The following is a 24,901-nucleotide window of genomic DNA, read 5'->3' as shown; positions in this document are numbered from 1 at the left end:
AGGAGACTGATATGCTCCAGGCAGATGGTCACAGTCTTCTGTGCCCTCATCACCAAAGACCTCACACACCTCACAGCACTGCCCGCCGTGCCCTGCCAGTACCCGTCAAAGGTAGTGTAGCCTTGAGCTTTTTTAGTTCTGGCTCATTCAAAGATCCAGTGCAGCCCTTGGTGGCATCTCACAAAAGGCTGCACACCACTGCATCTCGCAGCTCACTGATCCCCTATTTGCGAGAGTTAGACAGCACATTCAATTCCAGACAGATGGGTCTTCGCAGGCACGGAGGGATGTGGGATTCATCTCTATTGCTGAAGACCCCTAGGTGCAGGGCTTCAAGGCACCCATGTGGCCAACAAGGCACCCAGTCAACAGCCAATTAGATCCATCAATTGGAAGGTCTTCCTCTCCCTCAGTGTCCCTCAATGATCTGTGACCACAATAACACCTTCCTCCATGTGCACACTTGCTTTCCTGATAATTGCAATAACTCTTTCACCCTCCACCAGTCCAGGGTGTCACAGGTCTTCTACCCACCACCCAAACTTCATGGATCCTAGGAGATAAGGGCTATTCCTTGAAGAGGTGGCTACTCATTGTCTACGAGAACCCAAGACAGAGGTACAGAGACGCTACAACCAAAGCCACCTACTTACTTGCACAGCCAAAGCCATCTACTTACTTGCACAATCATTGAGAAGGCTATGAGGCTTCTGAAGTTGTGGCTCTGGTGCCTGTAACAGTTGGGTGGCGCACTGCAGTACACTCCTTCAAGGGTCCTGGTCATTCTGGTGGTCTACTGCAACCTCCATAACATGGCCTTCCGGAGAGCTGTGGATCCAGCTTACCCAACTTCTTCATGGTCTGTGACCCTGGCGATGTCCATGACTCCCTCCTCCATGGTGGCGATAACGTGAAAGTAGAGAACCCCTCCTCCCATCTTTGCCCTCTTGCATCCATTTTGAACCTTTTTCTCCTGCAAGGACAAAGGAGAGTGAGAAAAGGTATCACTGGCCTCCATGGCCAATGCCAGCTGCTCCAGCATTTTTCAGTGCTGGTAAGTCCTCAGCAGTACTATGGCTCTGAGGCATTTTGAGGAGGCAGTAATTGCCATGGGCTCACTCTGCTCCCATGTCCAGGATCAGCATGCATCTTCAGGGTTCTCAGGTGGGGTGTCCGCTGGAGGGTGAATTCACAGAAAGCTTTCCTGAGGATTCAGCATTGTCAGAGCGGGGTGTCTCAGTGTTGGTGACCTCCATCCAGGTCTGCTTGGTTTCGCAAGGTGGCCGCCTCCTGTTGCCCTCTGAGAAGAGGATCTCAAGACCGTCAGGTCCACACTCATGAATCGAAGGGTTGCCCGTCCTGGCCCCTGCTTCTCCTGAGACACCTTTCCAACAGAAGTTAATACAATAAAACAACAGTCACAGTAATGGCTGCAATGGCCTGTTTAAATTGGCCCTCCGTCTGCCCAGTCCTGCCTCTATTCCTGCCCCCATAACTGCTAATTGGCTGCCAAACCCATTTCCAAGCCAAGTAGCGGGCGCCCCCCCCATCAAAATAGAGGTCGGTGACTGTTTTCCCTCAGGGCTGGGTTCAGGACTTGGAATTGGTCTTGACATCTGTTTCCCATTCCCAGCAGGAAAGTCTTGTCCTAGATCTTTAAAATCAATAGCTCCTGCCCTGTCCCTGTGGTACAGGTTAGGGTAATATCAGAGCAAATGTTATTAAGGTTCACAAGAATTATCCCCCTCATGATCCAGTGTTCCTCTTCCATTATATTGTCAGATGTCAGGAATCCTGGGTACAGTAAACAGCTGAGAGGAAATTTGGTGGGAAGAAGAGTGGGCACATGACTGCTTGTTGTGGCCATTTGAAATAATTTAAATATTTTATATTAGATGGCAAATAGGGAAAAAACAATCTGGGAAAAAGATTTACTGTGCAACACTTCGTAACTGGACCAGTATTCCAATAGGGGATAAAGGATGGTTAATTAGATAAGGTTTGTGGTGGTTCTGCTGGTGAGGATCCAAGCTTATATCTCATCATGGAGTAGACTGTCCCAGCCAGAAGACAGGAAGGAGAAATATAAATATGTATCTACCTGGCTACTTTATAAAATTATTACTTTTATTTTAAAAATGGGCAAGGCTTTACGCTGACTAGCCAAGTCTCATACTAGAGGAATTTCTAACCTTCAGAAACCAGCAAGGACCTAGTTATCTTTAGAGAATGATAATGCCCTCTGTGATGGCTGACAATCAAATTCCGAAGATACGCATTCCTTTGCATTTCTAAGGCAGAGCTCCGGCCAATGGAGACGATATGTCTGCAAAGGACAAAAGGGACCCTGACTCCTCTATTAAACAGCTGAAGATTCCAGACCTGGAAAAATACATCCTTTGACTAAAACCCAGGAGAAGTGGTGGGAGGTATGTCACATGACCTCCCCCAAACTTCTAGAACCTGTGATATTGCCGTGTGCAACTGAACCCAGGCAGTCTACTATTTTAACGCCTAGCAGGTAGCAGCAGAAAGAGCACTGTCTAGGTGAAGTGCCTGGTCCCCAACTGCACTGAGAACTGCTGGAACATTGGAACTTCTGTATCTGTACCTTCAAAACTATTTCATCTCTATGTGCCTTCTCCTATCCTGGAAGTCCTCACTTCTGGAAAGTTGGATCATCCTGCCACAGTTTCAGCCTGTTAACCTGTGAAGGAATATGCCACTGGACTTTTGATTCTTGGCTTTGGACTCACGTGAAACCATAACTCTTATTTTTATCATGGTCTTGTGCTGTACCCCTTTCTTTCCCTTATCCCTCTTTTATTGTATGAGTGCAAAAAGGGGCAAACATTGCAAAAGCCCTTTGCTGCGTTTTGTGTGTGTGTGCGCAAAATATTTTAAATATTTAAAATATTTTGCCTTATCTCGAGTTTGCTGTGGGGTTATTAATAGAGGATTGGATCACTCCAAACTGAAGGGTTGGGGAAAACATGCCACCACTTATAAAAGGGGGAATGAAAAGTCCAAAACACCTTTCTATTTATGGATGGGTAGTGAGTGGAGAAATCAGGGCTGTTTAAAATAATCCCCCTCCGATTCATAACAGAAATTTGGAGCTCAAGTCCAGGAAAACGCAATTTGAATTTTGCCAGTGTCCAAAATTTTAAAATGAGCCTGGACACTAAGAGAAACTAACTGGAAGCCAAAGAGGTAAAATTCGGTGGCTGGAACTAATTTTAAGACAAGTAACTTATCACAGCAAATCCCTTGTCCTAACACTAAGAAAATGGCAACGCCTGATGCCCAAATGTTTGTTCAGCAAAATAATTTAAACGGGGAATCTTCGGCAGCCCTTAGCACAGATCAATTGAAAGCTGTAGCTAGGGTGATACAGTCCAAATTGCCCAGAAAAATTAAAAGAAAGGAACTAATCCTGGCATTGGTAGAACATCTGGATCTGACATCGCCAGTGGAGCAGTTAGATGAAGAGCTCAGTCATGACTCCGGATCCCCTCCCCTACCCAATTTCGAACTGGAAAACCTTAAATTGTTCTCATTGCAACAAAATAAGCCATTCCAGACCGAAGCTGGGAATTGCGAGGCAAGCCAGTTGGACTAGTAGGGCTTCACATGAGTAGTCCCCTGAAGGGCGTCCCAATGGGTAGTGCTGCGGAGCAGGTAGAGACTCTCGCTACAGAAACTTACTCTTCGGAGGGCATGGCACTATGTGTGTTTGAGCCAGACAAACTCCAACCTTTGTAATCCCTCTTGAGCTCCTCAATGTTCTCTGGGGTCAGCAGTTGCATGTTTAGCTTCCATGCCCCCCTGCCCACCCTCTGGTCCTTGTCTAAGTGGCAGTCAGCCAGTAGGAGGCAGTGGTCAGAGAAAAACACCAGCTTGACGTCGGTGGATCTGACTGCGAATGCACGGGACACGATCAGGAAGTCTATCCTGGAACGGATGGACCCGTCTGGCCGCGACCAGGTGTATCTACGCTGCGCTCCGTCTGCAGGGTTGCTGAAGACGTCATGCAGCTTGGCATCCTTAACTGTTTCCATCAGGGATCTGGACGTGGCGTCCAATCTGCTGTCGGCCCTGCTGGATCGTCCAGCCGCATCGATGATGCAGTTGAAGGCACCGCCCAGAATGTCCGGCCTGGAGGTCGCCAGGAGCAGTGGGAGCTGCTGAAAAACCTCCAGCCACTCGGCCCCTTGTGACGGGGCATACACGTTAATTAACCGGAGTGAAGCATTCTTGTACATTACGTCTGCTACGAGGAGGCGCCCGCCCACCACCTCCTTAACCTCGGAGACGGTGAAGTTGCCTCCCCGCAGCAGAATACCCAGGCCGGAGTAACGAGAGTCGTTTCCACCCGACCAGATCGATGGCCCGTGGGACCACCATCATGACCATTGCTTGTAGGAGCTGAGGTGCGGTATCGCACACTCCTGCAGAAACAACAGGTCAGCTTTGACCTTGGCAAGGTAGTCCAAGGTTGCAACACATCGCGTAGTAGATTTAATGCTACGCACATTTATGGATACAATCTTTAAACCCATTTTAAAGCATTTATTCTCTTACCAAATTTGATGTCTCTGAGAGTCCCAGACCTTTGGTCTGCTCCTTCATACCCATAGTGTGCTCAAATTGTCTCACTTTGGATGGGCTGAGTAAACTGTCCTGAAACTCCCCATTGGCAGTGTTCTGCACCATTCCCCCTGATAACTGTGTATCTGATGTGCCAGCATGAATGAGAGAATGCCTGGAGACTTCTGCACTTCCTATTCTTCCTCCCCTAAGACCACATTAAAACAAAAGAAACAAAACAGAATTCATTTCATTTTTCTCCAATGGGGGAGGCGCATCCTGTCCAGAAGACAGGAAGGAAAAAAAAACCTGGCTACTTTATAAAATCATTATACTTATTTTAGCCCTGTCTATCCATGGCTCATATCAGATAAATTTCTAATCTTCAGAAACCAGCAGGGAACTTGTTATCTTTAAAGAGGTCCTCTGTGACGGCCAGCAATCAAATTTCTGAGGGCAGCCAAATTTGAGGAGAATACTTTGTGGTTGATAAGAGTCAAAGGTTTTGGTGAGGTTGAAAAAGGCCATATTAAGTGGTTGGTGCTGTTCCTTGCACTTTTCTTCAAAATTGCACTGTGACTCTGGAAGGGGCTCCTTGGCCTATGGGAGGAGGTGGTTTAAGAGGATCCTTGAAATGATCTTCCCTGTAACACACAGTGTGGAAACTCCTTTGTAGTTACTGCAATCAGACTTGTCTCCCTTCTTGAATATAGTGACGATCACAGCCTCCCTGAGATCTCTGGCATGCGTGCCTCTTCCCAGACAAGAGATGCGAGGTTGTGCAGCCGTGCCAGGAGCGTATCTCTGCTGTGTTTCAGAATTTCATCAGGTCTTCCATCTGCTCCAGGGGCCTTGTTGTTTTTCAGCTGTTGGATGGCTTTTTCAACTTTGCTCCGAACCAGGGTAGCGCTGAGACTAAGCCAGAAAGGACATTGAGGAATGACACTGAGGCCGTTCGAGTTGAAGACAGCATCTTGGTTGAGGAATTCTTCACAATGTTCTCTCCAGTGAGCACTGACTGCCTCCTGGTCCTTGATGAGCTCCTCTCTATGCTTGGCCCTCAGCGGGTGGGCCTTTGAGTGCTTGGGCCATAGATCCCAGGCCAACTTGCCCAGCAACAAAGCACCTCTTTAAGCAACAGGAATGTAGATCTTTAGCCCTTTCCTTAGAACATTTTTCCCCCATGTTTTAAAAAAGAAAGAAAAATTACAATCACCCCTCTAATGGTTCAATAAGGAGCAAACTCCCCAACACGACCGTTATGGAAAATATCCAGGAATGAGGGGACAAAAGAACCTTTGGAGCAATGGTCACAACAGTTGTTATAGCACTCCAACTGATCTTAGTGAGGCACAGACTTATTGAGAAAGGAATATCTCTTTAAAGAGCAGGAGGGAGAAGGAAAGCATGAGAGTGTTAAAAATAGAGATATTGAGAATAACAACATAAAGTGAGAGAGGCATACAGAGGGAAAAAGAGAGAAAGTTGGAGGGACAAAGAGAAGCACACGGAAACACTGAGAGTGGGAGACAAATACAATTAGAGTGTAAGCTGAGTAGAGATACAGGGCAGGGGTGACTATTGGGGCGGGTGGGAAAATCTGTGCTGCCAGCTGGAATGCAGGTTTGCCAGCACTATTCTGCCGCCGGGTCATTTTCTCAGAGGTGGGATTGGAGTTGGCAGGGCTACTTGCCCGCAAGCGACTGGGTAGCCAATTAAGGATAGTTAAATGCCTATTAAGAGCTAGATCCCCAAGGCGTGGGCACTAGACCAGCTGCCAGACGATTTGGGGGGGGGGGGTGCAGTGATCCAGGCAGGTTTTTGAGGTTTCCCCACCTGCCTGTTCACAGCTGCAGCCACAGGCCACCCTATGGAGGGGTTCCCTCTCCACAATGGTGGCCCAGCTGCTGAGAGCATGCTTTTAAGTTAAAAATTTTAAAAATTGGAGAGAAGGCACCTCAAGATGGAGGTGGCCTCAGTCTCTCTTACCTGATTCACAAGCCACTCCTCCTTCCAAACTGGAGGGACTCCAGCTTTGAGAGTCTGTCTAATATCCTTAATTGTACAACAAGCCTGTCCTCTCGCCACTAATTGGCCAAAGTGGGTAAAATCATTGCTGGGTGAATGTTTCCTACATGGCATGGGCTTGTGACCCTCATTTGACCCTGATGTCAGGGTGCCTACTCAAAACCCCAAATCCTGCCTGCAGTTACAGCAAAATAGGGAGTTTATTTTTTTGACCTTTTATTGGAACTGGAAAAGAAAAGCAGGTGAGTACTGACCAAAGAAAGGAGGAGAAACAACTGAGTAAGACCGCAAATCAAATACCTAAATAGGCTGTGACTGCAGACTTAAGAGCACAAATAAAATTAAAATGCCTCAAGCAAAACTAAAGTTTAGGGGAAATACTCCCCCTCACAGAGGAACAGAAGTGTAAAATAGACTCCCACCCAAAGCAATTAATATTACATTAATTAACCCTAAATATGTTTGGTAAATATGTGAATAGAGCAGGCTTGAGGACTCCAAAGATAATGATTTCCACAGGTAATCAAATTTTCTGTGGAGAATGATATGCTGCTAGGCTTCATTGGTGAGTCATGTACGGAAGGTAGCTTGCCAGAACTGAATGATATGGGTTGTACGATTGGATCCATATTTTGCAGTCATGTGTGCTTATCCTTGGGTCAGGAATAAGTCTCAAAGAGATTGATCTGCCTTGTTTACCTGTGTGTAGTTGGTTGCCTCTCTCAGGAGTGTGCTTGCGTAGCAACAGTGCATGAGGAGTTAAATTGTGCATGATCTGTGGAGAAAATGGGACTGATGGAGCCATGGCAACTTCACGTTAAATCTAATGATTAAAGAGTTGATTCCAGTGATTTATTTTCTTTACATTTTGCTTTTGTATTTATTTTTCACACTTGCTCTTCTTTCACTCATTGTCTTCCATTTTGTTGATATAGACTGTTTGGAGGAATCTGTGGCCTTGAAATTGTGTTGTGGGATACTGGCAATCAACTGCTTAATGCATTTATCCAGAATTCTATCTTTGGTTTACAGAGGCTAAAATAGCAGAGTATGTAATTTCAGACAAAGCTGTTAAGTCTATTCATTTGTATTTTACAGCGATAAGTTCAAGGCCTATGTCTCTTATTAAAATTAGGAATCTCTGTTTCCTCAGTCAGTAAAGACTTAGCCCAATATTTCCACAGCAGCAAAGGCTTATCTTTTTGCTGTTGCTAAATTGCTGCAAGTACAGCTTTCAAATTCCTAAAATAAAGTGTGTATTCCTGTGTGTTTGTGTATAGCACAAGTGAGTGAGAGAGACACACCTTACTCATTTTTAATTTGAAATATGTTGGCTGTCCTCAATTAAGTTTGGCTCACAACTTGGAAAAAGGCTATTAGTTGTGTGGTAAAATATATGCATACTTTAACTTAGTACATTTGCCTAATAGTGCTTTAATTCAAACATTACATACCCTATTGTACCATATGTGTTGCATTTCACGTATAATGCCACTGCTAATAAAAATGTGGCTATTAATATTGATTTTTGTGCTCTCTCTTTTGTTTTCACTTTATACAGGATGTGAACAATCTGGAAGAAATATTAACAAGTCCTGCAGAAAGTATAAACAGTCCGCTAGAGACTGATGGAAAAGAAACCATTCAATCAGCCACTGGACATGCTGTCTTAGCTCAATGAATCTAGAAGCCATTACAAGTTAGCAAATATAGCACAATTCATTTATCTTTTTATTTTGTTATCCCCTTTAATGTCATTGCTATGGTGCCTCCTCTGGCTGCAACAATGAACTGTAGTCTAGGCAAAAGTGTTTCAATGGCTGTTGGTGTTGTTCCATAATTGGCCAAAGGACTTGCTTAGAATTAAATGCAGTACTTTTTAGGTGAAGGATAGGGAACATTTTGACCAGGACACACAACATAATTTAGTTCCAATTCTGAAGTCCTACATTTCCATTACAAGCTCCAAAGTCTACATTTATATTGGAAACTACTTAAACAGTCTTGTCTTGTATAATTGCACCCTCCCCACCAGCAGTGACACTAACATGGTTCCACTAGCAGGAGGGTGTAATTACTGCAAGACAAGTTCACATAAGCAGCTTCCATTATAAATGTGGACATTGGAACATGTAATGGTGAAATTTAGAAAGAAGTTTGCCTGGGCATTTTAGTTTTTCAGATGTCCTGGTATCGTGAGAGGTTCGCTCAAAAACTAACAAAAAGCTTATTCCTAACTAGTAGCAGCAAATTCAAATATCAAGTGTTTCGGCTCTGGAACTCCAACCCAGTGAACATTTGATTAGGAGCTTCATATTTGGTTTCGTGAACAGCTAGACTATCGGATAGACTTGCTGTGAATTCTTACAGGTATCATCAGCTTTGGGAAGTGGATATCAGATATAAAATAATTGATCCGTTGGTATGAATTTGTGTTGTGTGGCAGCATCTCCATATTTTCTTATTTATTGTGACTTGTGATGCTCCAATTTAATGATTTGCTGCCCAGCAAAATGTTGGCAGGCTTTTTAATCTAATCTCTCAACTTCTAGTGAAATGTCTTATGACACTGCTTTGATGGCCCTGTGTCACACACATGCACAGCTAAAACTCAGAGGAGGAAATGAAAGGAACTAAAAGCTTGTGACAAAGGTGCAGAATGATTAGCTGATGGTTTTTAACAATTTAATATTTAATATATAGTTGCTACCATAACCCACCTATGTTTATTGGAATCATAATGCACGAGGTTAAGTGCTGGTGGAGTTGCTATAGTCTTGTGGAGGAAGGGGTTTCACTTGCAAGGGTTGTAGTTATTGGAGATTGAAAGGTAATCTCAAAACAAAATGGGGACTTTAAAAAAAAAAACCTGCCTTTATATCAAAGGCATAAATGCAAATTATTTTAAGATAAATTTACCATAAGAGAAGATGAACTTGGTTAAGCCCCTTTCTATTCTGTATCATTCTGTGATTCTATATGAATTAAAGCAGACTGAATTTTACATCAACACATATCGCTGATCCCAATATTAAAAACGTTGAAGTAATTATTGGTCTTCAACCAACACAGTTCCATAAAACAGCTTTCTGACCCTTGCAGCCATCTTTCTTTTCTTCTGTGTACTACTTTCTTGCTGGTCCATCAATCCCAGAACCATCCCAGCACCTTATGGACTTTGGCAGGATTGGGAATGGTAGTTTTATGGACCGGGAGGCAGAGTATTCAGAGAGTTGTACAAGGTGTTACATCTTAATCAACCATAGTGCACAGTACAATGAAGCCAGGATTAGGGAACAATGTCAATGGATGGAAAACCGCAGGGGAGATGGGGAGAATTTTTTTAAGTGACAGGTTATGATCTGGAATGCACTGCCTGAAAAAAGTGGTGGATGCAGATTGAATAGTAACTTTCAAGGGGGCAATATATACTTTTTTGGAAAGAGAAAAAAAATGAAGGGCAATGGAGAAATAGTGGAGGAGTATGACCAGTTGGATAACTCTTTGAAAGAGACAGTACATGCATGCTGGGCCAAATGGCCTCCTTCTATGCTGTTTGATTCTATGTGCACACTATGTTCTGATGTCACCCACTGTGCGTGAGGCCTGCTCAGTGAAGCAGGCCCTCAAGGTTCCATTCCAAATGTTTGAGAGAATTTAATTTAAAAAAAAATATTTTCTTCTGCTTTACCTTGTAAAGTCTTCTCTGTTTTCCCTCCCCAGGCAACACACAGTACCTTGGCCTGCTGACCATGTGTAGTGTAACTCTCTGAGGCCCCATGCTTCCAAGTAAAGTCTCACATGCAGCTTATGGAGATTGGGAGCTTTGATTTCTGATCCATTTTATGGTGACTGTACATTCCAAGCCAGCTGCAAAATTGCCCACTATACTGTTACCAGCTAACAAGAGGTGGATGAGAACTGTTCCATACCTTTGGTCACAGTGTAGCATTGATTGCATGCCCCCTCCCACAAGTAAATACTACAACATGTAGAATAAAATTAATATAGTCTAATATATTTACCAGCTACAAATAGAGGTGTTATAGAGAGATGTTATAAGATAGTTTATTCCATATTTATTGTCCTTAAATTATTGATCAGAGTACTAATTATCATTACCAACATAAGGAATAGGAGCAGGAGTAAGCCATTTGGCCCCTTGAACCTGCCCTAGCATTCAATAAGATCATAGCTAATCTGACTTTAGCCTCAATTCCACTTTCCTGCCTGTTCCCCATATCCCTTGATTCCCCTGTAGTTAAAAGAGCTGTCTGTCTCAGCCTTGAATAGATTCAATGACTCCGCCTCCACAGCTCTCTGGGGTAGAGAGTTCCAAATATTCATGACCCTCTGAGAGAAGACATTCCTCCACATCTCTGTCTTAAACGGGTGACCCTGTTTGTGAAACTGTACTCCCTAGTTTTAGATTGCCTCCATCAGGGGAACAGAGGAACAGAATTTGCTTCAAATGGCAACACTTGTCAGGAAACTAAATTCCGCAAAACAGAAAATGCTGGAAATGTACAAGATCCAACATCTGTGGGAAGGAAAGTCAGGTTAACCTTTTATGCAGGGCCCTTCAGAGCTGAAGACTGAACAATATATATCTTAATAGAAGGAGGGAGGGAGTTCCAAGCTGGGAGAGGAAGGTGATGCTGCTGTTTCAACCTGTTAAAAACAGGAGCAGGTTTTCAAATGATACAAAAAAATTACCTCATTAATACAGAATGACAACATTTTAAAGAAATTAATCATATTAATGAAAGAAAAAGACTCTCAAAAAATTATGTGACCGACCCAAGGAAAAAAGCAATCAAATAGGGAAATAGTAAAAAAAAAGTGCAGGAAGCCTGTAGGTGCAAAGCTGAAATGAAACTGTTGGAAAAACACAGTGGGGCTGAAATTCATCTTGGAATCAGCTGATGGTTTTACACTCTGCCTGGTATTCTTTTGCATTTGTTAAAACTATGCTACTCAGGGTCAACAGATTACGTAAGCTAATAAACTCCTGGAACTCCCCTCCCCATTATAGGGGAAGGGTGGTGGGAAGGCCACCAAGCAGTTCTGAAGACCAGTTCTGTTTTCAGTGTTTCTGTATCACATTGTGAATGTTTTCCTCCTTTTACCAGCAACAAGATCAACCCTAACGTTATGCCTACAAACCAAGATTGGAAGAGAAGCTCAAACTACTTTCTATTGCAGCTATCATCATAACCCTTCCGAATAAGACTGTTGTAGTTCCACATTGTAGGCAATGTTGTGCTGTGCACATTGGGAACTGGATTAGGATTTCAATGGTTCATGCACTTTCATTAGTCTTGGCTCAGATCCAGGACCTGACAGGATTGCGTTCTGATTTTTCCTGTACCCACCCAGGAAGACCTTAACTGAATTTAGCTAAATCATTTCACTTTTGAATATTAAACATTACACGTGATCGTTGCTGTCTAATGCTTCAGGTTGCATTTTAAACCATCATACTTTTTATCTCAATTCCTTTTTTTTTCATGGCTGCAGTCATCATGACTGAGGGAGATGTTTCCAACTGGTAAAAATGTAAAATGTTACCCAATAGTTCTGGTCCTATCTAAAACCCAGCTTTTTGATTCTTGTAGCAAGAGCAGACCTTGGACTGGATGGATTTCAGGTATTTTTGCCACTGGATAGGGTGGCCTTTGGTGTATGGGATTGTTAGTTAGAGAAGTTAACAAGTCATCATTGATACAATATCTTATACTTTCTTCCACACCCATACTTAAGATCTTGACAGTGGCCTGTAAAACATATGACGTCTGCAAGCAGTTGGCAAAACATTGTCTCAAATAGCTTGACAGTTATGACTGGTTTGTTGTGAGGGAAAACCATTCCATGGCTTTTGCACATACAGTTGATGTTAATTTGTATACCAGATATACCTTAGAATGAAAGGATATGTGCATTTTTACCTTTGAAACCATGTAAATAGCAGCATCTTGTATTAACACTCTAGTGTGGTTTTAGAAACTGATATCTATGTAAAATACATGCTTTCATATTGATGCTTTATCAATATTTTGTTGGCAAGATGATTTATGATAGGTTGTATTATATTTTAGGTTTCATTTCTGTATTAAAAATAAAGTGAATCAATGATGTTGTTAGTTTCTTCTTGTGGAGGACAATGATTTGGTAAAAATGAAAAGCTAGCTCTCCCTTGCCAGCAGATTTGCTGTACAGGATTATGGGGAGAGAGCAAGATGATGGATCTAGTTTTGGATTGCTTTAGGAAAGAGCTGACATTGTTATGATGGGCTGAATGGCCTCGTCCTTCTACATAGTAAATGTAGGAGGTTCAATCTGCGGGTAAAGCAAATTGCTGTACAGTTTCACAGTATTTTCTGGAATTGTGTTCGCTGTGCACACTGCGTAATACTCAGGAAGCTTTGAAATTGCATTTTGAAGAGGCAATCCATGGAGCATATTAAATGCATTTCGAAGAGGTAATCCATGGACCATATTAAATGCATTAAAAAATCACTCCCCTACATGTAATTAATCCCGCTGAGCTAGATAAAACACATCGATTGCCCAGCTTCAATGGGCCCGCTAGCTTTATTGTTTTTGTTCTGATATACTCCAAGATATATTTTGCTTTATAATGCCCCTGTGAAGCACCTTGGGACACTTTATTATGTTAAAGGCACTGTATTGATACAAGTTGTCATTGTTATAGGCCCAGAAAGTGGCCATTCTGAGTTTGTATGCAAAGTCCATTTCACCCTCATCTGAAAGTTGTTGGTTTAGTCATGAGCTTTACATCTTGTTGCATTTCCTAATTTATTTTTTAATGCCTTCATTCATCAAGGTGAGAGATTTCAGTACCAGTACTTTTGCATTTTAGACAGTGTCAGAATCAAGCACATGCAAATAAAGCATTACACAGCTAGTTGCAGAGTGCAGCTTCCTCCATTCCTTTTCAACCATGTGGTTTAGTCACAACCAGTGAGTGGCACCTCTGCTTCATCGGTGTGACCTTTTCGCCTAGCTGTTCTTGTTTCATGTTAAAGCAAGACCAACAGTTTAGAACTTTAGTTATCTCATCACTCATACTTTATTTAATTAATTTCAAATACACATAAAAGCTGTTTCACATTCGACTCGGAAACAAAATCATTTGCAAGTTGGAGCTTTCAAGAGACTATCTGTACTCTGATGTTGGCCAACAGATTTTCTGGGGTAAACAAGTATATCCAGTTCACATTACATGGGGAATGTACAACTGAGATGCAAATCTGAATCTCAACTGAGATTCTAATATAAATCACTGAATGAAGGTATGTATCTGCACTTTAGCAGTTGAACACTAAACCTCTATAAAAAATTGATAAAACATTTAAAAAGATTTGTTCTGGTATAGCTAATTTACAATGGCCTTCGCAACTTCGCAATGCTTAATATTTGCACTTTAGCTCTCCAATGTGGGCTGCACATTGTGTACTTTGGATAAAGTGATGGGGATTTTACGTTCACCTGGAGCTGGTGCCTTAGTGACGGGCTGGAAGGAAGCTTGGGCTTCTGCAATTCTCTCTTTAAACTTCTGTTGAAGGTATTTTTCTTCCTTGGAGTAACTCGTGGCAAAGGTGGACATCAAGAGGCAAGCAGCCATCATCATCCCCCCAATGCAAAAGAGGATGGCCCCTGCCAGCTTACAGATGTCCAGTGCCACGTTGAACTTAACAGCATGACCATCCACTACCAGAAAATTCTCCTTCTCCTCTCCAAATGCTTCAATCTTTGGAGGTACCAGGTAACCAGCTGCGATCACTGCCATTCCTATAAGAAGTACGGTAGTCCCAGCCATAAGTCCGACCTACAAGATCACAATAACAAAACACTGTACAGCTCTGATTTATACTTCATCAATACAGCAAGACCATTTGCAGTTGCAACAACCAAAAATAGTGCCAATTCTACAATTGCAAGCATAAAATTACAGCATGCTAAATGAAGTACTTTGCTGTCATAACTCTGGCAAGTAACATTTTGAATCTGCCTTAAAAGGGCAGGCTGACCTATTTTACACTACAAGGTCTCTTTTGTATTCATGAGATTGTGCTAATTTACATCTTTATTGGGTACATTCAAATGTTAATGAAACATGTGATACCTTAATGTATTAGTACCTTTGGAAATAAATTGTCTTCCCTGTTCAAGAAAACAGACCATAGCAAATTTTCTGTTTCTCAACAATATTACACAAGGTCTGACATGAATCGTGGCTCATTCGCCATTGGGTTTTGTCCTAATAGTATTACAGAAGTTCCACTGTACACTGGCAACTCTATCAATGTATTAGATGCCTATTCACAAAATGCAGGCAGCAGCTACTTAAATTGTTGCTCAAACACCTTCAAATAGGTAATTAGCCTGCCTGGACAGCTCTTGATCATTATCTAACTGGGGTAACATAAGTAGGTTCCCACATTAATGTCATACATTCCGTCCTAATTTTTTGTACAATGTTTCGATCTTGTATCAAATATAGTTAAATAACAGGACTTATGGCCGTTCAGAAAGCAAAGAAATAGAGTTGGTTTCAGTTAAAATATTTTTCTGTGGTACAGACTAAGAAGCTTAAAAATGGGAATTGAAGATATCACTGCTGGTAAGAGGGCATAATTACATAGGAATGTACAATGGAAAAAGGTGACAATTAGCACTAAAAGCTTGCAAACAGGAAGTGTACATGCATTTAATATTTTTAATGCATAAATGTTCCTTTTTGCACAGAAATTTCTAGAGCAGCACACCTCATGGTGGATTTGTTTTGACCTAACACATCAGGTTGTTTCATTTTATCCCACAAATTGCAGCAAATGTGAATTGATAATGACACGTTCATGACCTCCTGAACATTGGTTCCAAAGATCCAGCTCCTTAAGCAACAAAATTTAAGAATGAAGGAAGAAACAGCAAATGATAGAGATGGAAATAGAGTAAATTACAACCAAGTTAGATGTGGAAATAGAAATAAAGGGATTGGATTGGGAAAGAAATATTGGATTTGGAGAGAGAAAAAGACAGAAAACAAAAGTGAAAATAATTCAATTTTTTAATTTTAAAGACCTTTAGGAACAATTTACTACCTGTAGGGATGAGACTCCATACTTTCATTGTTCCCTTCAGGGCTTCCAAGGTTCAGTGACATGTCAGAACCCTAAATCACACCATTAACAAGATCCTTATGACATGAATTATCAGCCCTAAATGGCTGTAACAAAATTCATTCATTTTAGCAATACACATTCAGCAATTTAAAGACACACAATTGGGAAACTCAGAGAGAGATGGCGATTTTTCTCAGTTTTGGCAGGATTAACAGTGGAAATAGTCCAGCAATATGTAGCAGGTCAGAACACATGGTGTATCTCTTCTCCACATTATTATGCACTAATAATGGTGAGTGCCATGAACTTGCAATTATCTTCCAGCAATTTCAGGGCCATTGAGTTTAAAAGTCGATGAAATATTGTGAACAATATTATGCATACCTTCCAGAGAACAGAGCTCCACTTGCTTGGCGATCTCTTAATCTGAAAATCATCCTCATGCTCCCAGATTGATGCCGTACAGTCTTCATAGAACTGATGCAGATATGATCGGACTCCATAGCGTTGATGTAACCCCTCTGCATTGTAGTTAGAATTCTCTGACTGGCAGATCTCAGTACATAAACTCATCCTTTACAGCTGCATTCCAAACTGTAAATCACAAAGAACTGAAGTTTGATCAACAAGGAAGTGAGCCAACACATCCATTCCCAAAAGTTTACCAATCTGAAGTTGCGTTTAGCTGGTCTAATTCTACAAAGATATCGGAACACTTGAACATAAGCCACATACTACTGGTTTTTAAGAAATAATACATTTTAAAACAGACCAATATCATTCTTCGTTATTCCTCTTGTAACCATGACAGCCTTAAATATTATCCACATGTTTATACAAAGAAAATTAGAGTTAAGTACTTGCACTTTGCATTGAGTACTTTGACTCATGGTAATTTACCATCAAAAAGATTATTGACTCGTGAAATAACTATTTGTTTTAATTCTGTCTCTCAACCGTTTAATTTGTATTAACAGGAAATGATCAAGAAAGCTATCCTAGCAACAATAGTTCATGGATGGTCTACTGCTTCTCATGGAGTTATAGGTTTACTTACAAAGGTTTTCCTGTCATTCTTGGCAATAAAGAAGCAGAATCTAGGGCATTAAATAAAAAGGCTTTGCAATCCTAATCAGGATATGTAACAAAGGTTTTAATTTGATGTATGGCTAGATAGGGGATATTGTGAAAGCAAGTTTCAGATCTATAACTTGATTCCAATGACTATTAATTTTGAAGCAAAAGGCATGCTGCATATTTAATGACTTTTATAATCTAGTGCTGGAAATAGTTCTCTATGTATGAATAAATTGGCCTGAATGGCAATCAATTGTGTTTATGCTTGGGACTGAATAGCAAATACAAAGTTGCCCATGTTTGAGCTGTTGGTCAACTGGAATAAAATTTGGACATTTTGCCATTGACATAACCATTTAGCATATACAATATAAAAGAACTGGTGTTCATACAGGAGGATTTCCAACATATCTTTCTTTCCCAGTTCTAGTACAAGTTGACATGCCATCATAACAAATGGTGAGCAGGCAGTAAATTCTCTGGTTCCCTACCTCTCCTCTTTTTAGGACCTTCATTAAAATGTACTTCAAACATTTGGTCACTCTTCCTAATTTTTCTTTCCTTTGCTCAGCATCTATTTTTCCTTTATATCTCTGTCAAGTGCTATAGGAGACTTTTCTATCTTAAAGGAACCATTTAAATACAAATTAATATTGTTATGAAGCTAAATCATTTAGTATTTTAGTTTTTTTGTGTATTTACTGAAGTAGAATGATATATTGTATGGACACTTGCTCAATATGGGTGCCCTCTGTTAACATCTAGCACTCATTAGGTCAGATAATGGACAAGATGTAAGGTAATGCTTCAACTGATTTATCTCAACACTGGGCTTAACACCTCAACAGTGTGATTATTTTCTATTCCCCACACTATCCATCCTTTTTTTTTGAGTGATGTTGAAAATGTTAGTTTAATTGTCAGTACATTGGCGTATTTGAACAATATCGATCAAAACTGGACTGAGACTGCTAGAATGATTTTAATACCGACTATTAGAGACAGCAGAGAGAGGAAACTTTCTCTCCATCAGTCCAGATTCAGATACATCACACATGATGAAACAATCATTTGTTTTCATGCTAGACAACCTAGTCATACAAAATTATTTGAGCCCACAGGACAAGCCAAAAAAAATCACAAATATTCTCCTCTTCAGTCTTGCAAATAAATTCTGGTATTCTTTCCAATTGCATTTACTATTCTTTAAGATGATTAAAGAAGATGATAGGGTAGGGTAGATAGAAGCAAACTATTTCCTCTAATGCAGGAGGGGGAAACGGTGGTAATGTTACTGAACTAGTAATCCAAAGGCTAATGTTCTAGGGGCATGGATTCAAATCCCACCATGGCAGCTGGTGGCATTTAAATTTGATTAATAAATCTGGAATATAAACCTAGTCTCAGTATTGGTGACCATGAAACTGTCACTGATTGTAAAGACCTGGCTCATTAATGTCCATTAGGGAAGGAAATCCTTACCTGGTCTGGCCTACATGTGACTGCAGACCTACAGCAATGTTATTGACTCTTAATTGCCGAAGCATGGACAATAGAGGAATCACCCTGCTGTCGGCCTCAGGGAAGGTCATCGCAAGAATCCTCCTCAATCACCTCCTCTCTGTGGCTGAAGAGCTCCTCCCAGAGTTGCAATGTGAATTCTGCCCCTTAAGGGGCACAATGGACATGATCTTCACCACACGGCAACTGCAAGAGAAATGTAGGGAACAGCGCCAACCCTTGTACATGGCCTTCATTGACCTCACAAAAGCCTTCGACAATGTCAACCACGAACGATTATGGAGCATTCTCCTCCATTTTAGCTGCCCCCAAAAGTTTGTCCCCATCCTCTGCCTGCTCGCGGTGACCTGGAAGCCGTGATCCTGACTAATGGATCTAATGCAGACCCAATCCACGTTCGGACCGGGGTCAAACAAGGCTGTGTCATCGCACCGACACTCATCTCGATCTTCCTTGCCACAATGCTCCATCTCACCCTCAGTAAGTTCCCTGCTGGAGTGAAGCTAAACTACAGAACAAATGGAAACCTGTTCAACCTCCACTGCCTGCAGGCCAGATTCAAGGTTGTCCCATCCTCTGTCAATGAACTACAGTATGCAGATGATGCTTGCGTCTGTGGACACTTGGAGGCCAAGCTTCAAGCCGTCATCAACACCTTCACTAAGGTGTATGAGAGTATGGGCCTTACACTAAACATCCAAAAGACAAAGGCGCTCTACCATCCTGCCCCCTCCACACCGCACTGCCCCCCAGTTATCAAAATCCATGATGAGGCCTTGGACAAGGTGGACCATTTTCCATTCCTTGGGAGCCTATTGTCAACAAGGGCAGACATCGACGGCGAAGTTCAACACCGCCTTCAGTGTGCCAGTGCAGCCTTCGGCCACCTGAGGAGGAGAGTATTTGAAAACCGGGAACTCAAATCTGGCACCAAGCTCATGGTCTACAGAGCAGTAGTGATACCCGCCCTCCTATATGACTCAGAGACATGGACTACATACAGCAGGCACCTCAAAACTCTGGAGAAGTACCACTTGTGCTGCCTCTGCAAGATCCTGCAAATCCATTGGCATGGTAGGCACACCAATATCAGTGTTCTCACTCAGGCCAACATCCCCAGCATTGAAGCATTGACCATGCTCGATCAGCTCTGCTGGATGGGCCACATCGTCTGCATGCCTGACAGGACACTCCCGAAACAAGCGCTCTACTCGGAGCTTCGATGTGGCAAGCGAGCCCCAGGAGGGCAGAGAAAACGCTTCAAGGACACCCTCAGAGCTTTGTTGAAAAAGTGCAACATCCCCACCAACATCTGGCAATCCCTGGCCCGAGACCACCGAAGTGGAGGGAAAGCATCCGGAAAGGAGCTGAACATCTCGAATCTCATCGCCAAGGGCTAGCTGAAGCCAAGCATCGGCAGCAAAATGAGCACGTGGTAACCCGGGCACCCCACTCACCCATTCCCCCTACCACTGTCTGCCCAACCAGTGACAGAAACTGTAGGTCGCGCATTGGATTCTTCAGTCACCTGAGAATTCATTTTTAGCATGGAAGCAAGTCATCCTCAACCCCGAGGGACTGCTGAAGAAGAGAAGACTCATGAAATCATACCTTACAGATCATGTCCCAGATGCCACCATCACCATCCCTGGGTATGTCCTGTCTCACCAGCAGGACAAACCCAGCAGAGGTGGCGGCACAGTGGTATACAGGTGGGAGGGAGTTGCCCTGGGAGTCCTCAACATCGACTCCAGACCCCATGAAGTCTCATGACATCAAGTCAAACATGGGAAAAGAAACCTGCTGATTACCATGTACCGCACACCCCCCCACCTCTATGTTGAACACCACTTGGAGGAAGTACTGAGGGTGGTAAGGGTGCAGAATGTACTCTGGGTGGGGGACTTCAATGTCTATCACCAAGGGTGGCTCGGTAGCACCACTACTGACCTAGCTGGCCGAGTCCTGAAGGACATAGCTGCTAGACTGGGTCTGCAACAGGTGGTGGGAACCAACAAGAGGGAAAAACATACTTGACCTCATCCTCACCAACCTGCCTGCCGCAGATACATTTGTCCATGGCCGTATCGGTAGCAGTGACCACCGCACAGCCCTTGTGGAAATGAAGTCTTGTCTTCACACTGAGGATACCCTCCATCACGTTGTGTGGCACTACCACCGTGCCAAATGGGATAGATTTCGAACAGATCTAGCAACTCAAGACTGGGCATTCATGAGGCACTGTGGGCCTTCAGCTGCAGCAGAATTGTACTCAACCACAATATGTAACCTCATGGCCCGGCATATCCCTCTCTCTACCATTACTATCAAACCGAGGGATCAACCCTGGTTCAATGAAGAGTGCAGGAGGGCATGCCGGGAGCAGCACAAGACACATTTAAAAATGAGGTATCAACCTGGAGAAGCTACAACACAGGATGACTTGCATGCCAAACAGCATAAGCAGCAAGTGATAGACAGAGCTAAGCGATTTCACTACCAATGGATCAGATCTAAGCGCTGCAGTCCTGCCATATCCAGTCGTGAATGTTGGTGGACAATTAAACGACTCACTGGAGGAGGAGGCTCCACAAATATCCCCACCCTCAATGATGGGTGAGCTCAGCACATCAGTGCAAAAGATAAGGCTGAGACATTCGCACCAATGTTCAACCAGAAGTGCCAAGTGGATAATCCATCTCGGCCTTCTCCGGAGGTCCCCAGCATCACAGATGTCAGTCTTCAGCCAATTCGATTCACTCCACATGATATCAAGTAACAGCTGAAGGCACTGGATACTGGAAAGGCTATGTGCCCTGACAATATTCTGGCAATAGTACTGAAGACTTGTGCTCTAGAACTTGCTGTGCCTCTAGCCAAGCTGTTCTAGTACAGCTACAGCACTGGTACCTACCCAACAATGTGGAAAATTACCCAGGTATGTCTTGTACTCAAAAAGCAGGACAAATCCAACCTGGCCAATTACCTACCGCCCCATCAGTCTACTCTTGATCATCAGTAAAGTGGTGGAAGGGGTCATCAACAGTGCTATCAAGCGGCACTCACTTAGCAATAACCTGCTCACCGATACCCAGTTTGGGCTCCGCCAGGGCCACTCAGCCCCTGACCTCATTACAGCTGTGGTTCACACATGGACAAAAGAGCTGAACTCCAGAGGTAAGGGCAGAATGACTGCCCTTCACATCAAAGCAGCATTTGACTGAGTGTGACATCAAGGAGCCCTAGCAAAACTGGAGTCAATGGGAATCAGGGGGGAAATTCTCTGCTGGTTGGAGTCATACCTAGCACAAGGGAAGATGGTTGTAGTTGTTGGAGGTCAATCATCTCAGTTCCAGGACATCACTGCAGGAGTTCCTCAGGATAGTGGAAGTGTCTGATGTCTCCTTGCCACCTCCATGCAGCAAATACAGTTGTTACTGGGAACTCAGTGTATTAAGAGCACAGGTGTCCTAACACAGTGGGACTGCACATTGGACCTTCAAATCATTACGCTGTCACCATTACTATAGTTGCAATTTGTTTTAAAGTAATACCAGTCGCCGGTACTATATTGTTGGTTGCCTGAGGGTGTTCTGATTGAATGATATAATTTGTGGACGCAGGATCAAGTTTCATTTTGTGCTGATGACACCAGCTCTACCTCTCTGCAGTGGTCCTTTACTCCCCCAACCATCACTGTACCTATCAGATGCCAAGTAAGGATAATCAAAAATGTGCTTTAGCTTAGTGTAAGCAAGACTGCAGTCTGTTTGGCTTTTGCTAAAAACTCTGCAAACAAGGTCCTCCTTCCATCTTATTCCCTGGCCGCTCCCTTCAGGCTGAACCTCACAGTGGTGCAACTTTGCTCTCTTGTTTGAAACTGTTGACCTTCAAACCCCATCACTAAAAACAGCTCATTCTGCCTCTGCAGTGATCCATTCTTCTGGATTTCCTTCAGATTTTTAACCAATGCGCTCCTCATTCACACCTTCATCACCTCGAGGCTTTATTGCTTTTTCTTTACCATTTTCTCCACTTCTGTCCTCTATAAATTGCAACACGTCTGAAGCTCCATTGTCTGCATTCTGTCATCTATGTTCTTAACTATAAGCATTCTTTCTTCAACCCCAATATACTGAATTCAAAATTCTGTTCTCATATATTTCTGAAATGTGTTCCAACACTTGCAACCATTTTCACCCTTGAGTCTTCTGACTTTAGCTTGTTTTGCATCTATTTTCCTCTGTTTCAGCTTCAGACATCATTGCTTCATACTCTGACATTCTCCTTCAACACTTTCCATCTTACTTTCACCCTTCCTTTCTTCAAAAACCTCTTCTAAGCCTATCTTTTGGATTATTCCTCAGCCATTTGCCCGAACCTTTCTATTACCATTGTCAGGTGCTCAGCTGTGTGCAGCACATTCTTAGAGGGATTGTTGACAAACTGCAATAACTGCTTTTTTTATCACTAAATTGTTGTACTCTTGTAATAAATACCATAGGTTATTCCATGGTTAAGAATACAAAATTAAATTCTTCAGAAGAACTGTTCCCTAGTCAACTCATTAGTGAGAAATGACTATGTCTTACGGTAGAGATCAGAGTACAGCATATATAGTTCTAATGTTCTTAAAGCATATTTGCATCTAACAGCATATCTATAGAAAATTTAGCAATATTTCTCTGCCAGGCCTATATCACAGAAATTGGATACTGTCGCCAAGATAATTTGTATTGCAACATTTAAGCTTGACTAACTTTTAAATTATAAGTTAAATTACAAATATTGGGAACTCAAACTTTCACCAAACTGCAGATAACAGTTCCACCCCCTTCCCCTCTGGATCATCAATATGTAAACTTGTCTGGACATTTCCAAAGATCTATTGTCAGCCTGAGCTTAAATGGCTACTTTAGGCTCAAGTATTAAGCTGCTTAAGTGAGTGGTACAACAAGCATAGTAAATGAAACTGTATTCCAGCGATTATTTTCCTATTACAGTTACACTTTTGTTCTACATTTTGCACACAATTTGTGAAGTCCCAAGATGGGGAAGCTTCCTACTACAGTCGATTGCACTATAAACAGCGAGCTGCTGATGTAACTCTCCAAGGTGCTGAAATCCCCAACGACACCGGGGAACAAGTGGTGGCTGGAGGTGGCCGGGAACTTAAACAGCGACCTGCAAACATACCATTCAAACCCAATCCAGCTACAATACTCCATCGATCCCACCCAGCACACTAAAACCAAATGACCATTATTTCACCTTATAGTGTGTGTCCCTTGTTGCTTCTAAAATATTTCTACACCACAGACTCCACCTTCCGGCCATCTCTATATTGTATTCAAAATAAATATATGTAATTCACAAATCAAAGTGTAGAAGTCAACATAAACATTTAATGTTACCAATAAAGATCCCTCGATCTTACACATATCTGAAACTAAGTTTTCACTGTAGCTTGAGAACTTTTAAAAACAATTCCAACATTTCTCGGGTGTTGAATGTGGGGGTCCGGCCAGGGCTATCGGGTGCCCCTTTCAGCCGGCCAAACCCGTGGATTCTCCTCTAACCCAGGCCGGCGCTGCCAGCTCCTCAATCACCGCACACCAAGCCCGGATTAGAAGGAGCAATCCCCTGCACCCAGCCAGCGATCGACTCGCATCGCCGCCCATTTGCAGCTTCTTTCACTTTTTTTTTTGTTGCATTTTTACCTGCCCCCAAAACGTGGCTTGCTGGGGGTGGTGGGGGGGAGTTTGGTGTGTGCTTGTGTGCGTGTGCCTCTCCGATCCGGTGCCGTCCTCCTCCTCTGCCTCGCCTCTCGCTGTCAGTGCAGTGCCATTCCCGCGAGTGCCCAACAACCAGGACACCAGCCGCTCATCTTGCAGCCCCACAGCGCCTGCGCCAACTCTGCAAGGGGGCGGGTTACCAGGCTCCTCCACACTGAGCAGTGTGAGGTGAGCTCAGTGAGGTGGGAAGGAACTGGAAGGGAGCTGTTGCAGCATTTTCTGTTTACATTGTTATTGTTTATTTATCTGTCTTGTCTCCGGCCCGTTTATGATCTTCATATCCATTCCCAGCAGCTATAAGGCCAATCACTATTTGCCTCCCCCTGCCGCTGCATGCATCTGGCAAATAAAACTTTGCAAACAAGAACAACTTATATAAAGTTGCTTATTTACAAAGTATCTTTAACACAATAAATAACACGTGGCAAGGGCTTCACAGCAGCATTATAAAGAAAAATATAACACTAAGTCATATAAAGAGATATTAGGTCAGGTGACCAAAAGCTTGGTCGAAGGAGCAAGTTTTAAGGAGTGTCTTATAGGAGACAGGAGAAGTGGAGAGGGATGGGAAGGGTATTCCAGAGCTTAGGGCCCTTGCAGCTGAAGGCATAGCGATTGAACACAGGGATGCTTGAGAGGCCAGAATTACCACAAATATCTTGGCGGATTGTGGGGCTGGAGGAGGTTTGAGAGATGGGAAGGGAGAGGCTATGGAGGGATTTGAAAGCAGGATGAAAACCT

The 24,901-nt window shown here is 42.8% G+C and overlaps 2 protein-coding genes across 3 annotated transcripts in view; one reads left to right on the top strand and one right to left on the bottom strand.

Annotated features, from left to right (window-relative positions):
- Nucleotides 1-12,744, top strand: part of LOC144674353 (doublecortin domain-containing protein 2-like) — a 240,731-nt gene extending 227,987 nt beyond the window's left edge. The window contains exon 10 of the mRNA XM_078535740.1: nucleotides 8,180-12,744. Within this exon, the coding sequence (XP_078391866.1) occupies nucleotides 8,180-8,299 (120 nt within the window). The 3' untranslated portion in view covers nucleotides 8,300-12,744. The remainder of the gene's footprint in view (nucleotides 1-8,179) is intronic.
- A 943-nt stretch (nucleotides 12,745-13,687) lies between these two features.
- nrsn1 (neurensin 1) lies at nucleotides 13,688-24,316 on the bottom strand. 2 transcript variants are annotated; one of them, XM_078535376.1, is made up of 3 exons: nucleotides 24,086-24,316; nucleotides 16,152-16,361; nucleotides 13,688-14,470 (listed from the first exon to the last, which is right to left on the bottom strand). In XM_078535376.1, exons 2-3 carry the CDS (start codon nucleotides 16,338-16,340, stop codon nucleotides 14,066-14,068), a joined length of 594 nt encoding a protein of 197 aa, XP_078391502.1. In that variant the 5' UTR covers nucleotides 16,341-16,361; nucleotides 24,086-24,316; the 3' UTR covers nucleotides 13,688-14,065. The 2 variants fall into 2 exon arrangements, with proteins under 2 accessions (XP_078391502.1, XP_078391504.1); XM_078535378.1 differs by having other exon boundaries at nucleotides 16,152-16,378; nucleotides 24,086-24,272.
- Nucleotides 24,317-24,901: the final 585 nt, after the last annotated feature.

The sequence above is a fragment of the Cetorhinus maximus genome, chromosome 3 (genome assembly GCF_964194155.1).
Source record: "Cetorhinus maximus chromosome 3, sCetMax3.hap1.1, whole genome shotgun sequence".
NCBI lineage: Eukaryota > Metazoa > Chordata > Chondrichthyes > Lamniformes > Cetorhinidae > Cetorhinus > Cetorhinus maximus.
Note: the sequence above shows the minus strand (reverse complement) of the source record. Positions and strands in the feature narration are given on the sequence as shown.

Coding starts and splice junctions, on each gene's coding strand:
- nrsn1 (XM_078535376.1), bottom strand. CDS start 16,340: ATGAGTTTATGTACTGAGATCTGCCAGTCAGAGAATTCTAACTACAAT. Junction 14,471..16,151: donor GGAGCTCTGTTCTCTGGAAG/GTATGCATAATA, acceptor GTGATCTTGTAG/GTCGGACTTATGGCTGGGAC.